Here is a 14,694-nt window from a genome sequence, read left to right on the forward strand (position 1 = left end):
GAGGGGATGAAACCTAACCAGCTATCAACATGCATGAATGCCCACCACCATGCAATGGCAAACCATAAAGGGTATACTGTAAACACACAGTCTAACACCTACGATCATGACACTCCTGCTCATTTTTATTATACTCTGTGCCGGCAGCATTCCAAGTGGCCAGCAAGTTACACTTTTGAAAATGATATCAGATGAGTGCAAATAGTATAATTTATATTGATTTGTAGCATACTGTTCACAATGGGAATAATACATAGTGCCATAAAAATGGGGAGTAACTAAAACGTGACACCCATTTATCTTTCTTCACGAGCCTAAGAAGGTACATTACAGACCTGCTTGTATACAACTGTCATGTAACCTACATGTATTTATTGAAGAATGACTTTTCTGTTCAGAATAAAAATAAGGCTGGTAAATAGTAAAAAACCTGTCCTTTTGCAGAAAGATGTTTCCTACTCCTACTCAACAACTGAAGTTCTGTTGAATACTCTCCCAGTTAAACCAGTGAATGTGGACATAGGAAACTTGTAAGGAATGCAATATCTACATTATTTAACATATCAAATAAGCAAACACAACTGTACCCGAAGGGACAACCACACATAAATGTGATGATAAAATGTCCAAAATAAGAAAACTGTTTCCCAATATGAAAGAAACCAATTCCACTATTATTGCTACATCTGAGCCACAAATGGCAAGACTTTCCAACACTTTTTTTAAATCAAAGGTAGTTACATTCACATAAACATTTGTGCACTGGAAAGTCAAGTGTAAAGACATGCAAATCATTTGACTCCATACAAAAGTATTAACTGCCAAGGAAAGTACCTACCATAATACAAAGGACGTTCAATAAGTAATGCAACACTTTGTTTTCCCTTGGCCAATTTCGGTTACAAATGCATAATTTGTTGTGAGACACTGGAATATTCCCGCTTTATCTCCTACAGTTTCACGAAGTTCCAACAGGTGATGGCACTACACGTAGCCTCCAAAATGGTGTCTGTTATGGAGAGGCATTTAAAGCAGAGAGCCATCACTTAATTTCTTTTGGTGGAAAACCAGTGCATCGCTGATATTCATATGCAATTGTAGAATGTCTGCAGAGGCCTGGCAATGACAAAAAAGCACGGTGACCCATTGTGTGAGGTGTCTGTCACCATCGCAACGAAGTCGAGCAAACTTGTTCGATCTCCTGTGTGCTGGCCAGCTGCACACAGTAGTGGCCCCTGCAATGTTGTAATGTCCGGACACTCTCGTTCGAGGTGATCTGCAGATCACAATCAGACACCTTGTTGCACAACTGGACATAAATGTTGGTAGTGCCGACACACTCGTCCACCAAATGGGGTACTCAAAGGGGGTTCCTCACTGGCTAACAGAAGACCACGAAGAGCAATGAAAGGCTATCTGTGTGGAATTGCTTGCAAGTTACTAGGCTGACTGTGACAATCTTTTGTTGAACATTGTCACAGGCAATGAAACATGGGTTCACCACCTTGAATAGGAAGCAAAATGGCAATCCAGGATGTGGTGCCACACCACCTCCCCTTCAAAGAAAAAGTTTACAGTCGCATCCTCAGCAGTAAAGTCATGGCGACGGTCTTCTGGAACTCTGAAGGGGTTACTCTGTTTGATATCCTCCCTCATGGTGCAACAGCAAATTGTGAAGTTTACTGTGCCGCTCTCAGGAAATTGAAGAAACGGCTTCAGAGTGTTCGCTGCCACAAAAACGCAAACAAACTTCTCCTTCTTCGTGACAACATGAGGCCTCACACAAGTCTGCACACCCCAAAGGAGCTCACAAATATTCACTGGATTGTTCTCTTTCGTCCGCCCTAGAGCCCAGATCTCTCACCTTCCAGCTTCAATGTTGATCAGTAGAGTGGTACCATGCACGCATATAGGCCCTCCAGTAAGGTGGCATAAGGATGTTGTTTTGAAAACAGACTGTACTGAAGAATGGGGTTTTGTAAACAATATGGTGTATTGGAAACTTGAATAAAAAGAATCTGCTTTCAGAACAAAATATTACTTACTGAATGTGCCTTGTAAGAACAGACAACAATAGAAATGTATGCTTACATTTTAAGTGTTTATAATCTCTCAATTTCAGCAGTACAAGCTGCAATTATACACACATATGAAAGAATTTCCTCATGAATAAGTTTTAGCATATGATCCAGAATCAGTGAGATTCGGCTGTTTCACATTTATTTCACAATCATTCATGTGTTTCAATAATTTACTAATGCTCAGAAGGTAAAACTACCATAACTGTTTCATTAAATAAGTAGATAAGTAATAAGAAATGAACGTTAATCCTAAGACTGTTTTCTTACCGCTAAGTACACTAGTGTTGCTCCAATGGTCAGACAGTAACAATTTTCACAACAGTGAGTGTTAGCACTGTATTGGTTTGGCTTTGGAAAACCACAACACCAAAGATTTCAGCAGTTTTTTTCAGTAACTGAACCATTTGTATCTCACTCACTAACATATCATTTATTCTCAAAATCCCTCTAGCCAAAACTCTCCCTAGTCGACTTTCCATTCTTTATCCTTACCTTTCCCACACTATTCCCTTCATGTCCAAATCGTCTTATCTATTGTCCAATTTCCCCACCGCACCCCCTTTGTTGTGGCAACCATCACATATTGCAGTCATTTTAAAACTGCCACTGTGAGCCAGCTATCTTCTCTTCTCCTGCCTATTTACTCAATCCCCTTGCCAGGCAAATCTAGCCCTCCACCCAGTTGCCAGAAACACTAGTTCCCTTTCCTCTCACTCCTGTCAGCCTGAGGACCAACTCATAAGTAGTGTTGTTATGACCATAAGTGAGTAGATTGTTTTGTATCTGTGTACTCGTGTGTGTTTAAACCAGAAAAAGAGTAGTAACTCAAAAAATGCAAAACCTGCACTGTTACATGTATCTATATGTTGCACATCAATTAGTAATGGGTGAGTGGTTGCCTTTCCTCATTTTTGTTTATTATTGCCATGCTGAAATATCCATGACCATAATATTGCACTACATAAGGGAACAGGTGCGGCTTGTGGTTTATATACTGGGGAAGGCTGCGGTATTTATCGATCGGAGCCAACATAGACCTCGGGTTACGCTACAGATTAGTCTGACATAAACGACTACGAATTCAGGGGGAGGGGGGTGGGCACATCACTCTCTACCCATAATTTTACATACTGTATCTTCTATAATCAGGTATTAAATATCATTAGAAGCTAACTTTGAGTTAAAATCTTTGGTTAGTGTTTTTATATGTCATCATTACATTTTCTGACACTTTGCAGCAAATCATATGAAAAGACGCGTTTCGGAGAGATCTTTAATGCGATGAATGTTAACTTTGTGGCTGCTTAATATTTTTGGTGTTTTCAGTTCTAAACTTAAGGCGTTTATTGTGGTTTACCTCCAAAGCTCGAAGTTTATGAATTTGCATGACGATACTGTGATGTTTTGGTGATGTTACAGGTCTTGTGCTGTGACTGGGTGGCATGAGCAATCCATGCAACTGCCATATTAATTCACATGTCCGAGAAGCAAGCATGTTGGTATTTATTGCGTATTATGAAAATACCCATTTATGTGAAGTAACGCATTAAAGATCTCTCCAAAATATGTCATTTTTAGTATGGTTTGTTGTGCTAAAGTACACAAAATGTGACACTGTAGCGCAACACACTGTACCGATACCAAAAGTGATTTGTTTCGGAAAATGTCATCACGTTTATGACTGGCTAAACATGACACTATCCTTTTTTTACTCATTTCACTTAATAGGCTCAGTAGGACTTAATATAAAGAAATAACTCTTATCAATTATGAATGCACTTTTGCTTACCTCAATTCATTTGTTTATAGACGAACTCAGCTTGTCTCCCCTTCTGCGCAGCAAAATGGTCTATGACCATTTCATTCAAATTTGGCTGATTCAGTAATTCTTTTTCTAGGGAACACATTACAAGCATACAAAGTCTGTCCTCATTCATAGTGTTGCGCATGAATGTTTTCACTCGCTTTAACGTAGAGAAGCAGCTTTCTGCCTCTCCGGTCGTCATAGGAAAGGTTACTATTATTTGCAGAAGTTTTACACTTTCAGGAAAAGCTTTAGCCAGATTGTTATCGTAAAGAAAGTTCAACAAGGTCAAAGCACCTGACGCCTCCATAAAATCTTTTCGGCTGTATAACACGTTCAGTTCATGACGTAGATCTGAAGACTGTAAATTGAACAAATTAACAGCTATTTTAAGCTCTTTTTCCGAAAAATAGCTTCATGTTTTGCAAACAACGATGGATCAAACAGCTGTGCAATGGATAAATGATCATTGAAACTGAATCGTTCTCTGACCTGAGTTGTGATGAGATTGCAAATGTTTCGTGCACACACTAATCTTGATTCTGTGAAACGTCCCCGTTTTGCAGTTGGTACTACCTGTTCCCAGCAATCGTCAGTTTCAAGTGAGATATTGGTGTTCTGTGCAAGTGAGGCCCTAATTTGCTGGATAGAATCTGCAAAGTGCGATACATATTCAGCAGTTTTCACTGCATCAATATTCCTCTGCTGCAGTTGATTAAAGAGAATGTCACAATGAGGCATGACTGTATTAAAAAAATTTAACCAGAAGAGGAAATCTTCGTCTTGCAGGAAACCCTTCAGTCCCATGGCCTTGTTTATTGTCTTGTAATCACTGGCATCATCATCAATAATTCTTTCTAGGCACTTAACAATTTCCTTTTGGTATTTGTACACAGTGGTTACGCCCTGTGATTTAAAATTCCATCTGATGGAATAGTTTGGACAAGAAGAGAATAGAAGCATTCGAAATGTGGTGCTACAGAAGAATGCTGAAGATTAGATGGGTAGATCACATAACTAATGAGGAAGTATTGAACAGGATTGGGGAGAAGAGAAGTTTGTGGCACAACTCGACCAGAAGACGGGATCGGTTGGTAGGACATGTTCTGAGGCATCAAGGGATCACCAATTTAGTACTGGAGGGCAGCGTGGAGGGTAAAAATCGTAGAGGGAGACCAAGAGATGAATACACTAAGCAGATTCAGAAGGATGTAGATTGCAGTAGGTACTGGGAGATGAAGAAGCTTGCACAGGATAGAGTAGCATGGAGAGCTGCATCAAACCAGTCTCAGGACTGAAGACCACAACAACAACAACTGATGGACTGAGGACAGGTAGGAATACACTTAATCACTACTTCGTCAAGAATGGCTGTACGGCTAGAAGACCGGGAAAAGAAGGTGGAAATTCCTTCCAAGTTGCTAAAGAAGATCCGCACTTGTTTATTGCCCGTCACACAACGTTCAACAATTAAATTTAACTGATGGGCGTAACAGCGAACAAAGTGAGCATTCCTGTACATTTCTCTAATTCTAGTTTGAACTCCACTTTTATGGCCACTCATAACAGGAGCACCATCATAACACTGAGCTATCAGTTTTTCAAGTGTTTCATGTACATTCATTTTCTCTAGCTCGCAGAGAACAGCCGCAGTTACATCATCTGCACTGTGACTTTTTGGGCGTACAAAGGAAATAAATCTTTCATTTATTTGTCCCAGTAGCTCATAGCAAATTATTAGGACCAATTGTGACAAATTTGCACAGTCAGTAGTTTCATCAACTTCTATTGCGAGAAAGTTTGCCTTTGACAGTTCACTCCTGATGAGATTGAGGCATACCTCATAAATTGATTCCAGGAGTTCATTTTGAATTATCTTCAATAGGCCTAAGAAAACACGGTTTTCTGATTTCTCAATGAGCTGCTTCAAGACGCAGTCCAGTTCTGCCATAAGACTGACTAATCCTCGAAAAATTCCTGGGTTTTTGGAATCCTCTGTTTCATCGTGGCCCCTTAAGGCAAGCTCGAATTTGATGCAAAATTTAATACAGTCTATCAAGTTTACCCAGAATATACCGATTTTTTGATACATTTTCATTATAATCTTTATATTACGGCGGTAAGCACTGTCTAATTGGCAAATAATATCCACTTTCCCTAGCACTGAAAACTCAATGAAACCATTTAAACATTTTTCGCTGTTTTTTCACCTTTGCGCGAAAATTCTTTAAGTCAGTGATACCAGTTTCAGTCCAGGCACTATCAGTACTATTTGTAAGAAGACAGGTGAAACAGAAAAATGCACAACCACACAACCACTCAGCTGCATCGTACATTGCTCTATTAAAACTGTGTTTGTATCCTTGCCTAGATTTGCACTGTTTCTGTTCTTGATTGATCATTAGATCGGGTCTGGGTGCACCAAGTTCTTTCACTTTCATCCTATGGCCGTGTTCCAAGTTTTTACCTATTAAATTGCACATTGAATTCATATTGCACTGGTTTCACACTCGCAGTATGTCGCAGATATTCACAAGCAAGTAAAACTTACTAAAATCTTGCAAAATACACTCCGAAAAAGAAACTTGCTAATATCACACAGTATCAACAAAAGCAGTCAGCATCAGCAAGCAAGGAAAGTAAAGTAATGGGACAAATTTCGCGCACTTTGTCCTCTAATCACTTATGAAACTCTCGCTAGATGGCAGTACTGTTATGTTACTGTAGTCTAGTGCATTCTGGCGAGCTATTTGCAAACTTATTCTAAATATGGATAAAATAGCCAATGGCAGAAACAAAACAACTACGTGAAACATTATCAAAACAATAATACTAAACGTCAATTAATGACGCATTGAAGCATAGTAGACATGTGCAGAGACAGAAATTGGATAGCGAAGTTTCGGCCGCTCTAAATTCCTTTATTACATAGATAGTGGAATGTGAAAAACGTGTGGTGGTTGGTATGAAACCCTTAGGTTGCAAGCTCTGAGCCTTCGGGTCGCCCATAAAGAGCAGTACTATGTAGAAGCCACGCCCCCAAACCGCTACTACATGCAGCTTATGGACGTTCCAAGGCGCAGCCTAAACACTACTAACCGTTTGGAAAACATCGATCAATACAAACAGTTCCAAACATGTTGACCGTCGTTATTTTAATCTGAATGGGAAATATGCGAAATTTGTCCTGATCATTTAAATTATGTAATACGTTCTTGCGAAATTTACTTTAACATATATTTTGGGGCGGCTCCACCTCAGAGCCTTTAATTATGAGCCGAGCCAGTAAGGGAATAATTCTATCATACAAAATAATACGTACACCAGAATACTCTTACATAAAATTATATCCACAGAAATTTCAAAATTAATAATATTTGAATAATAATACAGAACACTTACCTCCTGCATAAATGGAATATTCTTCATGTCTTTTTCATTGTACTGTATTTCATGTTCACCACGCTTTGATTTCATAAAATTTCGGCATTTGTCTAACTCTGCACATGCTTTAGTGAGACTGTATTTATTTTTCATCAAATATTCTTGCAAAACTACTATACGTATTTTTCTGTAACGGGATTTTAGGTAATTTAAACTTAACTCAGACTCTTTTTCATCATTTTTTTTTTCTTCAAAGAAGTACTTAAAAGGATCAGGAAAAATTTCCAGAAACTCTTCAATTTTGAAATTCTTGAGATACTTCTCTCTAATTTCCATTACTTTCATTCGTTCCTCATACTCTGCTAATGTTGGATACTTGCCACTTTCTAAAGTGTCACTAACAAATTTTTTCATTGCATCTTCATCATCTGCAATCTGTTCACAGGTCTCTCTTATATAAGTTGGATCAGCATTTGGAAATATAGCAAGCAGATTAGTATAATTTTCATCTATTATCATTTTCTTTTCTTCTTCTGTTCTTCCAGAAAGTTTCTGGTTTGCTGCTTGCTCCCCTTCTTGTTCACTGCTATCTGCAGCTTTTGGGTAACCATTTTCCAATAAACCTGATATAGCATTACTTAACCAGTCGGCATCTTGTGAACATTTATCGCATATGGCTCTCAGAAAATCCTTCTGAGCATCAGGGAAAATTTCAATGAGAGAATTGTAATATGCTTGTTTCTTTTCATCATCCACCCCATTAATGTCAATGCATACAATATCGCTGTCATCAAGTTGAGGAGGAGCAAGTAAATCATCATAGTTTGCAGTAGATGGTCCAGGCAGTGTCAAATCAACTGGAAGGTTCCTGTCAAGTGTGTTCTTATGATTTCCATTTCCAGTATGTCTTGGAACTGTAGGGTCCCAAAAAGAGGTTGATGGTTCATTACTTACTTCATCCCTCTGTCTTGCATTGACATTCTTAACTGGTTCAGAACTAGGATCCATCACATCTGGATCAGAAAGTTCAGGTTCGTCTTCAGATGAGAATGCAAATCCTTCATTTTCCCACAAATATTCCTTAATTTCATTAAACTTGTCACTTTCTGAACTAACATCACTAACTGAATCACTTCTATTCACCAAATTACACTGATCTAAAACTACATCCAGCCCATCTGCTATGGTAACTTTGTCACTCTCTGCTGGACGAGAATCACTGTGTGTTGACACACCAACATTCTCAGTCTTGTTGTCTTCATTTGCATCACTCTTAACATGAATTTTAGAAGGCTTTTTTGGTGGAATTCCTGATGTAGATGGTTGATTACGATCAGCATCATAGTTTCTTTTCCTAGCTCTCTTAGGTAACTCTTCAGTGGCCTCACCAGCAGTGTCTTTGTCTTCCCTTACATGGTCTAAAAATTTGAGCACAACTCTCTGTACCCTCTTTGGATCATCAAAGAAAGTTTCAAGTGATGAATATATCTCATCAATATTTCTCTCTGGAATGATTCTTTGAATATGCATGGCTTCTTCCATCAATTTTTCCCTTGTGTGTCCTTGCTGAAGTAAAAACGCTTCTGCCATTTTGTTGATTTCTGCAACAAAGAAAACAAAACAAATTTTATCTGCACAAAACATATTTTTACTGTGTAAATACACATCTCACCGCCTGTTTATCCTCATATCTTATGAAGTTTGTCTGTCGTAGCTAATGAACTCCTTGATACAAAACAAATGCTTTTCAAAAATGTTAATGATTAATGAAAACTACCTCAGCTGTATTATGACACACTTATTGTACTACAACCGGTTTCATTCTTTACAACGTCTTCAGGTTGCGATGTTGTTTCATGATGTAAATGGTTTTGTTGTCATTGAGACAGGGTCGTAGCCTCTCCCCGATGTTATTCAATCTGTATATTGAGCAAGCAGTAAAGAAAACAAAAGAAAAATTTGGAGTAGGAATTAAAATCCATGGAGAAGAAATAAAAATGTTGAGGTTCGCCGATGACATTGTAATCCTGTCAGAGACAGCAAAGGACCTGGAAGAGCAGTTGAATGGAATGGACAGTATCTTGAAAGGAGGATATAAGATGAACATCAACAAAAGCAAAACGAGAATAATGGAATGTAGTCTAATTAAAGTGGGTGATGCTGCAGAAATTAGATTAGGAAATGAGACATTTAAAGTAGTATTTATTTATTTATTTATTTATTTATTGTTCCATAGGACCACATTAAGGAGAAGTCTCCATGGTCATGGAACGAGTCAATACATGAAATTGTAACACGATTGTAGAAACAGATAAAATGAAATATAAGAAACATATTCAGTTGTAGATTGTAGAAACAGATAAAATGAAATATAAGAAACATATTCAGGCGACACGTCGTTAGTTTAAATAAAGAAAATCAAGAATGTAACACTGGAATTTGCTTAATTTTTTAGCTCTTCTAGGAGCTCCTCGACAGAATAGGAGTGAGCCATGAGGAAACTCTTCAGTTTAGACTTAAAAGCGTTTGGGCTACTGCTAAGATTTTTGAGTTCTTGTGGTAGCTTATTGAAAATGGATGCAGCAGAATACTGCACTCCTTTCTGCACAAGAGTCAAGGAAGTGCATTCCACATGCAGATTTGATTTCTGCCTAGTATTAACTGAGTGAAAGTTGCTAACTCTTAGGAATAAGCTAATATTGCTAACAACAAACTACATTAAAGAAAATATATACTGTGAGGGCAATGTCAAAATTCCTAGACTATTGAATAGGGGTCGACAAGAGGTTTTCGAACTTACGCCACACATAGCTCGAACAGCCCGTTTTTGAGACGAAAATACCCTTTTTGAATTAGAAGAATTACTCCATAAAATAATACCACATGACATAAGCGTATGAAAATATGCGAAGTAGACTACTTTCAGTGTTGAAATGTCACTTATTTCAGATACTGTTCTAATGGTAAATAAAGCGGCATTTAGTTTCTGAACAAGCTCCTGAGCATGGGCTTTCCACAACAGCTTACTATCTATCCGTACGCCTAGGAACTTTAACTGTTCCATCTCGCTTATAACATGCCCATTCTGTCTGATTAAAATATCAGTTCTTGTTGAATTGTGAGTTAGAAACTGTAAAAACTGAGTCTTACTGTGCTTTAGCATCAAATTATTTTCCACAAGCCACGAACGTATTTCATTAACTACATTATTCGATAATGTTTCAATATTACACACAAGATCCTTCACTACCAAGCTGGTGTCATCAGCAAACAGAAATATTTTTGAATCACATGTAATACTAGAAGGCATATCATTTATATAAATAAGAAACAGCAGTGGCCCCAGCACCGATCCTTGGGGAACGCCCAATTTAACAGTGCCCCACTGGGACTGAACATCATTACCACTCTCAATATTGCGGAGAATTACCTTCTGCTTTCTGTTCTTAAAGTAAGAGGCGAACCAATTGTAAGCTACTCCCCTTACTCCATAATGTTCCAACTTCTGCAGTAATATTTTGTGGTCAACACAGTCAAAGCCTTCGTTAAATCAAAGAAAACACCTAACATTCGCAACCTTTTATTTAATCCGTCCAAAACCTCACAGAGAAAAGAGACTATAGCATTTTCAGTTGTTAAGCCATTTCTAAAACCAAACTGTACATTTGACAGCAAATTATGTGAATTTAAATGCTGCAGTAACCTTGTATATACAACCCTCTCGATAACTTTAGCCAACACCAATGGCATAGAAATAGATCTATAATTATCAACATTATCCCTGTCTCCCTTTTTATAAAGTGGCTTCACTACCAAGTACTTTAATCGGTCAGGAAACCGACCACTCCTAAAGGAAAAGTTACAGCTATGGCTAACAAGGGAACCACCCCATCGCACCCCCCTCAGATTTAGTTATAAGTTGGCACAGTGGATAGGCCTTGAAAAACTGAACACAGATCAATCGAGAAAACAGGAAGAAGTTGTGTGGAACTATAAAAAAAAATTAGTAAAATATACAAACTGAGTAGTCCATGTTCAACATAGGCAACATCAAGGACAATGTAGGTCAAGTAGCGCCGTGGTCCCGTGGTTAGCAAGAGCAGTTACGGAACGAGAGGTCCTGGGTTCAAGTCTTCCCTCGAGTGAAAAGTTTAATTTTTTATTTTCAGTTTATGTGACAAACTCTTATGTTTTCATCACTTTTTTGGGAGTGATTGTCACATCCACAAGAAAACCTAAATCGGGCAAGGTAGAAGAATCTTTTTACCCATTCGCTAAGTGTACGAGTTAGGTGAGTCGACAACATATTCCTGTCATGTGACGCACATGCCGTCACCAGTGTCGTATAGAATATATCAGACGTGTTTTGCTGTGGAGGAATAGGTTGACCTATGACCTTGCGATCAAATGCTTTCGGTTCTCATTGGAGAGTCACGTCCTTTCGTCTACTAATCGCACGGTTTTGTGGTGCGGTCGCAAAAGACAGACACCAAACTTATTGCAGTGAACAGAGACGTCAATGAACGAACGGACAAATCGTAACTTTGCGAAAATAAAGAAAGTAAAATTTTCAGTCGAGGGAAAAATTGAACCAAGGACCTCTTCTTCCGCAGCTACTCACGCTAACCACGGGACCACGGCGCTCCTGATTTCACATTTTCCTAGATGTGGCCTATCTTGCTCATGGACTACTCGGTTTGTATATTTTACTTAATTTTTTCATAGTTCCACACAACTTCTTCCTGTTTTCTCGATTGATCTGTGTTCAGTTTTTAAAGGCCTATCCACTGTGCCAACTTACAACTAAATCTGAGGGGGGGTGTGATGGGGAGGTTCCCTTGTAAGTACTGGGCTAACATACATGGAACAGTATTCTGCTAGATACCCCATCATATCCATGAGAGTTCTTGGTCTTTAGTGATTTAATTATTAACTCAATCTCCCTATTGTCAGTATCATGGAGGAGCATTTCCGGTAACAGTCTGTGAACACTTTTTTCTACGAGCGCTATATGATTCCCTGTTGGGACTAGGTTTCTATTTAGTTCACCTGCTATATTCAGAAAGTGATTATTAAATACTGTACATATATGTGACTTATCAGTAACACGGACATTCCCACCACGCACTGATTCTATATCCTCGACCTGTCTCTGCAGACCAGCCACTTCCTTTACGACTGATCATATGGTTTTAATTTTATCCTGAGACTTAGCTATTCTATCTGCATACCACAGACTTTTTGCTTTCCTAATAACTAGTAAATGAGTATTGCTATTTGGGGAGCAAAATAACTGATTATGGTTGAAGTAGAGAGGATATAAAATGTAGACTGGCAATGGCAAGGAAAGTGTTTCTGAAGAAGAGAAATTTGTTAACATCGAGTATAGATTTAAGTGTTAGGAAGTCGTTTCTGAAAGTAGTATTTGTATGGAGTGTACCCATGTATGGAAGTGAAACATGGACGATAAATAGTTTAGACAAGAAGAGAATAGAAGCTTTCAAAATGTGGTGCTACAGAAGAATGCTGAAGATTAGATGGGTAGATCACATAACTAATGAGGAGGTATTGAATAGAATTGGAGAGAAGAGAAATTTGTGGCACAACTTAACTGGAAGAAGGAATCTGTTGGTAGGGCATATTCTGAGGCATCAAGGGATCACCAATTTAGTATTGGCGGGCAGCGTGGAGGGTAAAAATCGCAGAGGGAGACCAAGAGATGAGTACACTAAACAGATTCAGAAGGATGTAGGTTGTAGTAGGTACTGGGAGACCTTGCACAGGATAGAGTTGCATGGAGAGCTGCATCAAACCAGTCTCTGGACTGAAGACGACGACGACGACAACAACAACAACAACAACAACATGCAATGTTAAGGACGAAGTCCAAAAACAATTATCACAAACATGCATCAATTGCCTTAAGGAAGTGTGGTGAGTAGGTATGGCACACTGCATATAGTAAACTGTATGCAGTTTAACTATACATAGCATGCCATGCCTGTTCACTGTACTTCCACCAGGTGGTTGGCAAAATATTTGTGATCATTGTTGCTGGATTTGGTCTGTAATATTACATACAACAACCAGACCACCTACATCACTACTGTAACACAACTCAGCAGCCTGAATATGGTCTACGAATGAAACTGGTTGTACGACAATAAAAGTGTGATAATACAGCTTCATCAATCTTTAAAATTAGTATCAGCTATGGTGCTCAACACTATCAAGATTATATCCTGTTTGAAAACTTATGAAATTGCGTATCCTACTGCAGCAGTGTGGTTTAGTTTCTCTCGTAGCTCAGATACCTCAGAAAGCATGAAAATTCATTACCTGGTCTAGGGAAACATACAACATAACTCATTCACAAAAATCCATAAAAACAATGTACTGCACATGTCCCTAACCTGGCCTCTATAGACTGTTAATCTACTATAAGCTTGTTTCTACCTTCACATCCAGATTCACCAGTTACATGAGGAAAGCAATTTGAAAATTAATGGTATTATATTTTCATACTGAAATACAGACGCATACTTTTATAATCTACAGTTCTCTATGCAATTGTTAATCTCTCTTAATCTTTAGTTCACGTGAATTAAACATCTCTCTAACAGCTAGCAGCCATATCAAATCAACTATCTTCCAATTAGAAACTGTGAGAAGTGCAAAGGGAAGACTGCCACATGATTGTGGTCTCCTTCGTTGCCCTCAGTTTGTTTGGGAAGTCCAAGGCGAACCATTCCGAGTTCCAGAAATTCAACAACTGATGGTGTCTAGTGGACCAAAGGCCTAGTCCTCGGACCCCCCCCCCCCCCCCCCCACTTCCAAAATCAGCATCCTGGTAGCCACCTTTGCACCAAGTGGTCAGCATATTCATTCCCTGAGATCCCAACATATCCAGGGATCCAAACAACAAAGACTGGCCGTCCAGCTCAATGGATGTTAGAAAGTAGCTCCTGGATAGTCATGACTAATGAGTGACGAGGATAGCACTGGTCTATGGCCTGAAGGCTGCTCAGAGAGTCGCTACAGATTACAAGCGCCCTGCAAGCGCAAAAATGAGCATGGATAAGGGCTCGTTTGATGACCACCAATTCAGCAGAGACACTGCATCCATTCAGCAAGGAATGTAGTTCACTGCCCCTTGCATTTGTGTATGTTCATTAATTAATCATTGCGCCATCAGTGTACAGCACTTCTGAACCTAGAATGCATCGAGGACAGCCAGGAACAGATCGTGAAACACACTGACTCTTTCGGTCCCAAGCATAAATCAAGACAGATCAAGATCAGGGTACACGCCATGGGGATGTACACGACTGGTCCCTGACAACAGGCAACAGTGGAGGACATTGGAGTTCACAGCAGAGACACTGTAGTCAAACTGCAATGGTGACTCCAGTTCCAAGTCTCTGC

General features: G+C 39.0%; 1 protein-coding gene across 1 annotated transcript in view; it reads right to left on the reverse strand.

The window, feature by feature from the left end:
• Positions 1–14,694, reverse strand: part of LOC124779919 — a 241,475-nt gene that overhangs the window by 173,917 nt on the left and 52,864 nt on the right. Inside the window, exon 2 of the mRNA XM_047253747.1 lies at positions 7,288–8,870. Within this exon, the coding sequence (XP_047109703.1) occupies positions 7,288–8,859 (1,572 nt within the window). The 5' untranslated portion in view covers positions 8,860–8,870. The remainder of the gene's footprint in view (positions 1–7,287; positions 8,871–14,694) is intronic.

Source organism: Schistocerca piceifrons, chromosome 1 (assembly GCF_021461385.2).
Source record: "Schistocerca piceifrons isolate TAMUIC-IGC-003096 chromosome 1, iqSchPice1.1, whole genome shotgun sequence".
Lineage (NCBI taxonomy): Eukaryota > Metazoa > Arthropoda > Insecta > Orthoptera > Acrididae > Schistocerca > Schistocerca piceifrons.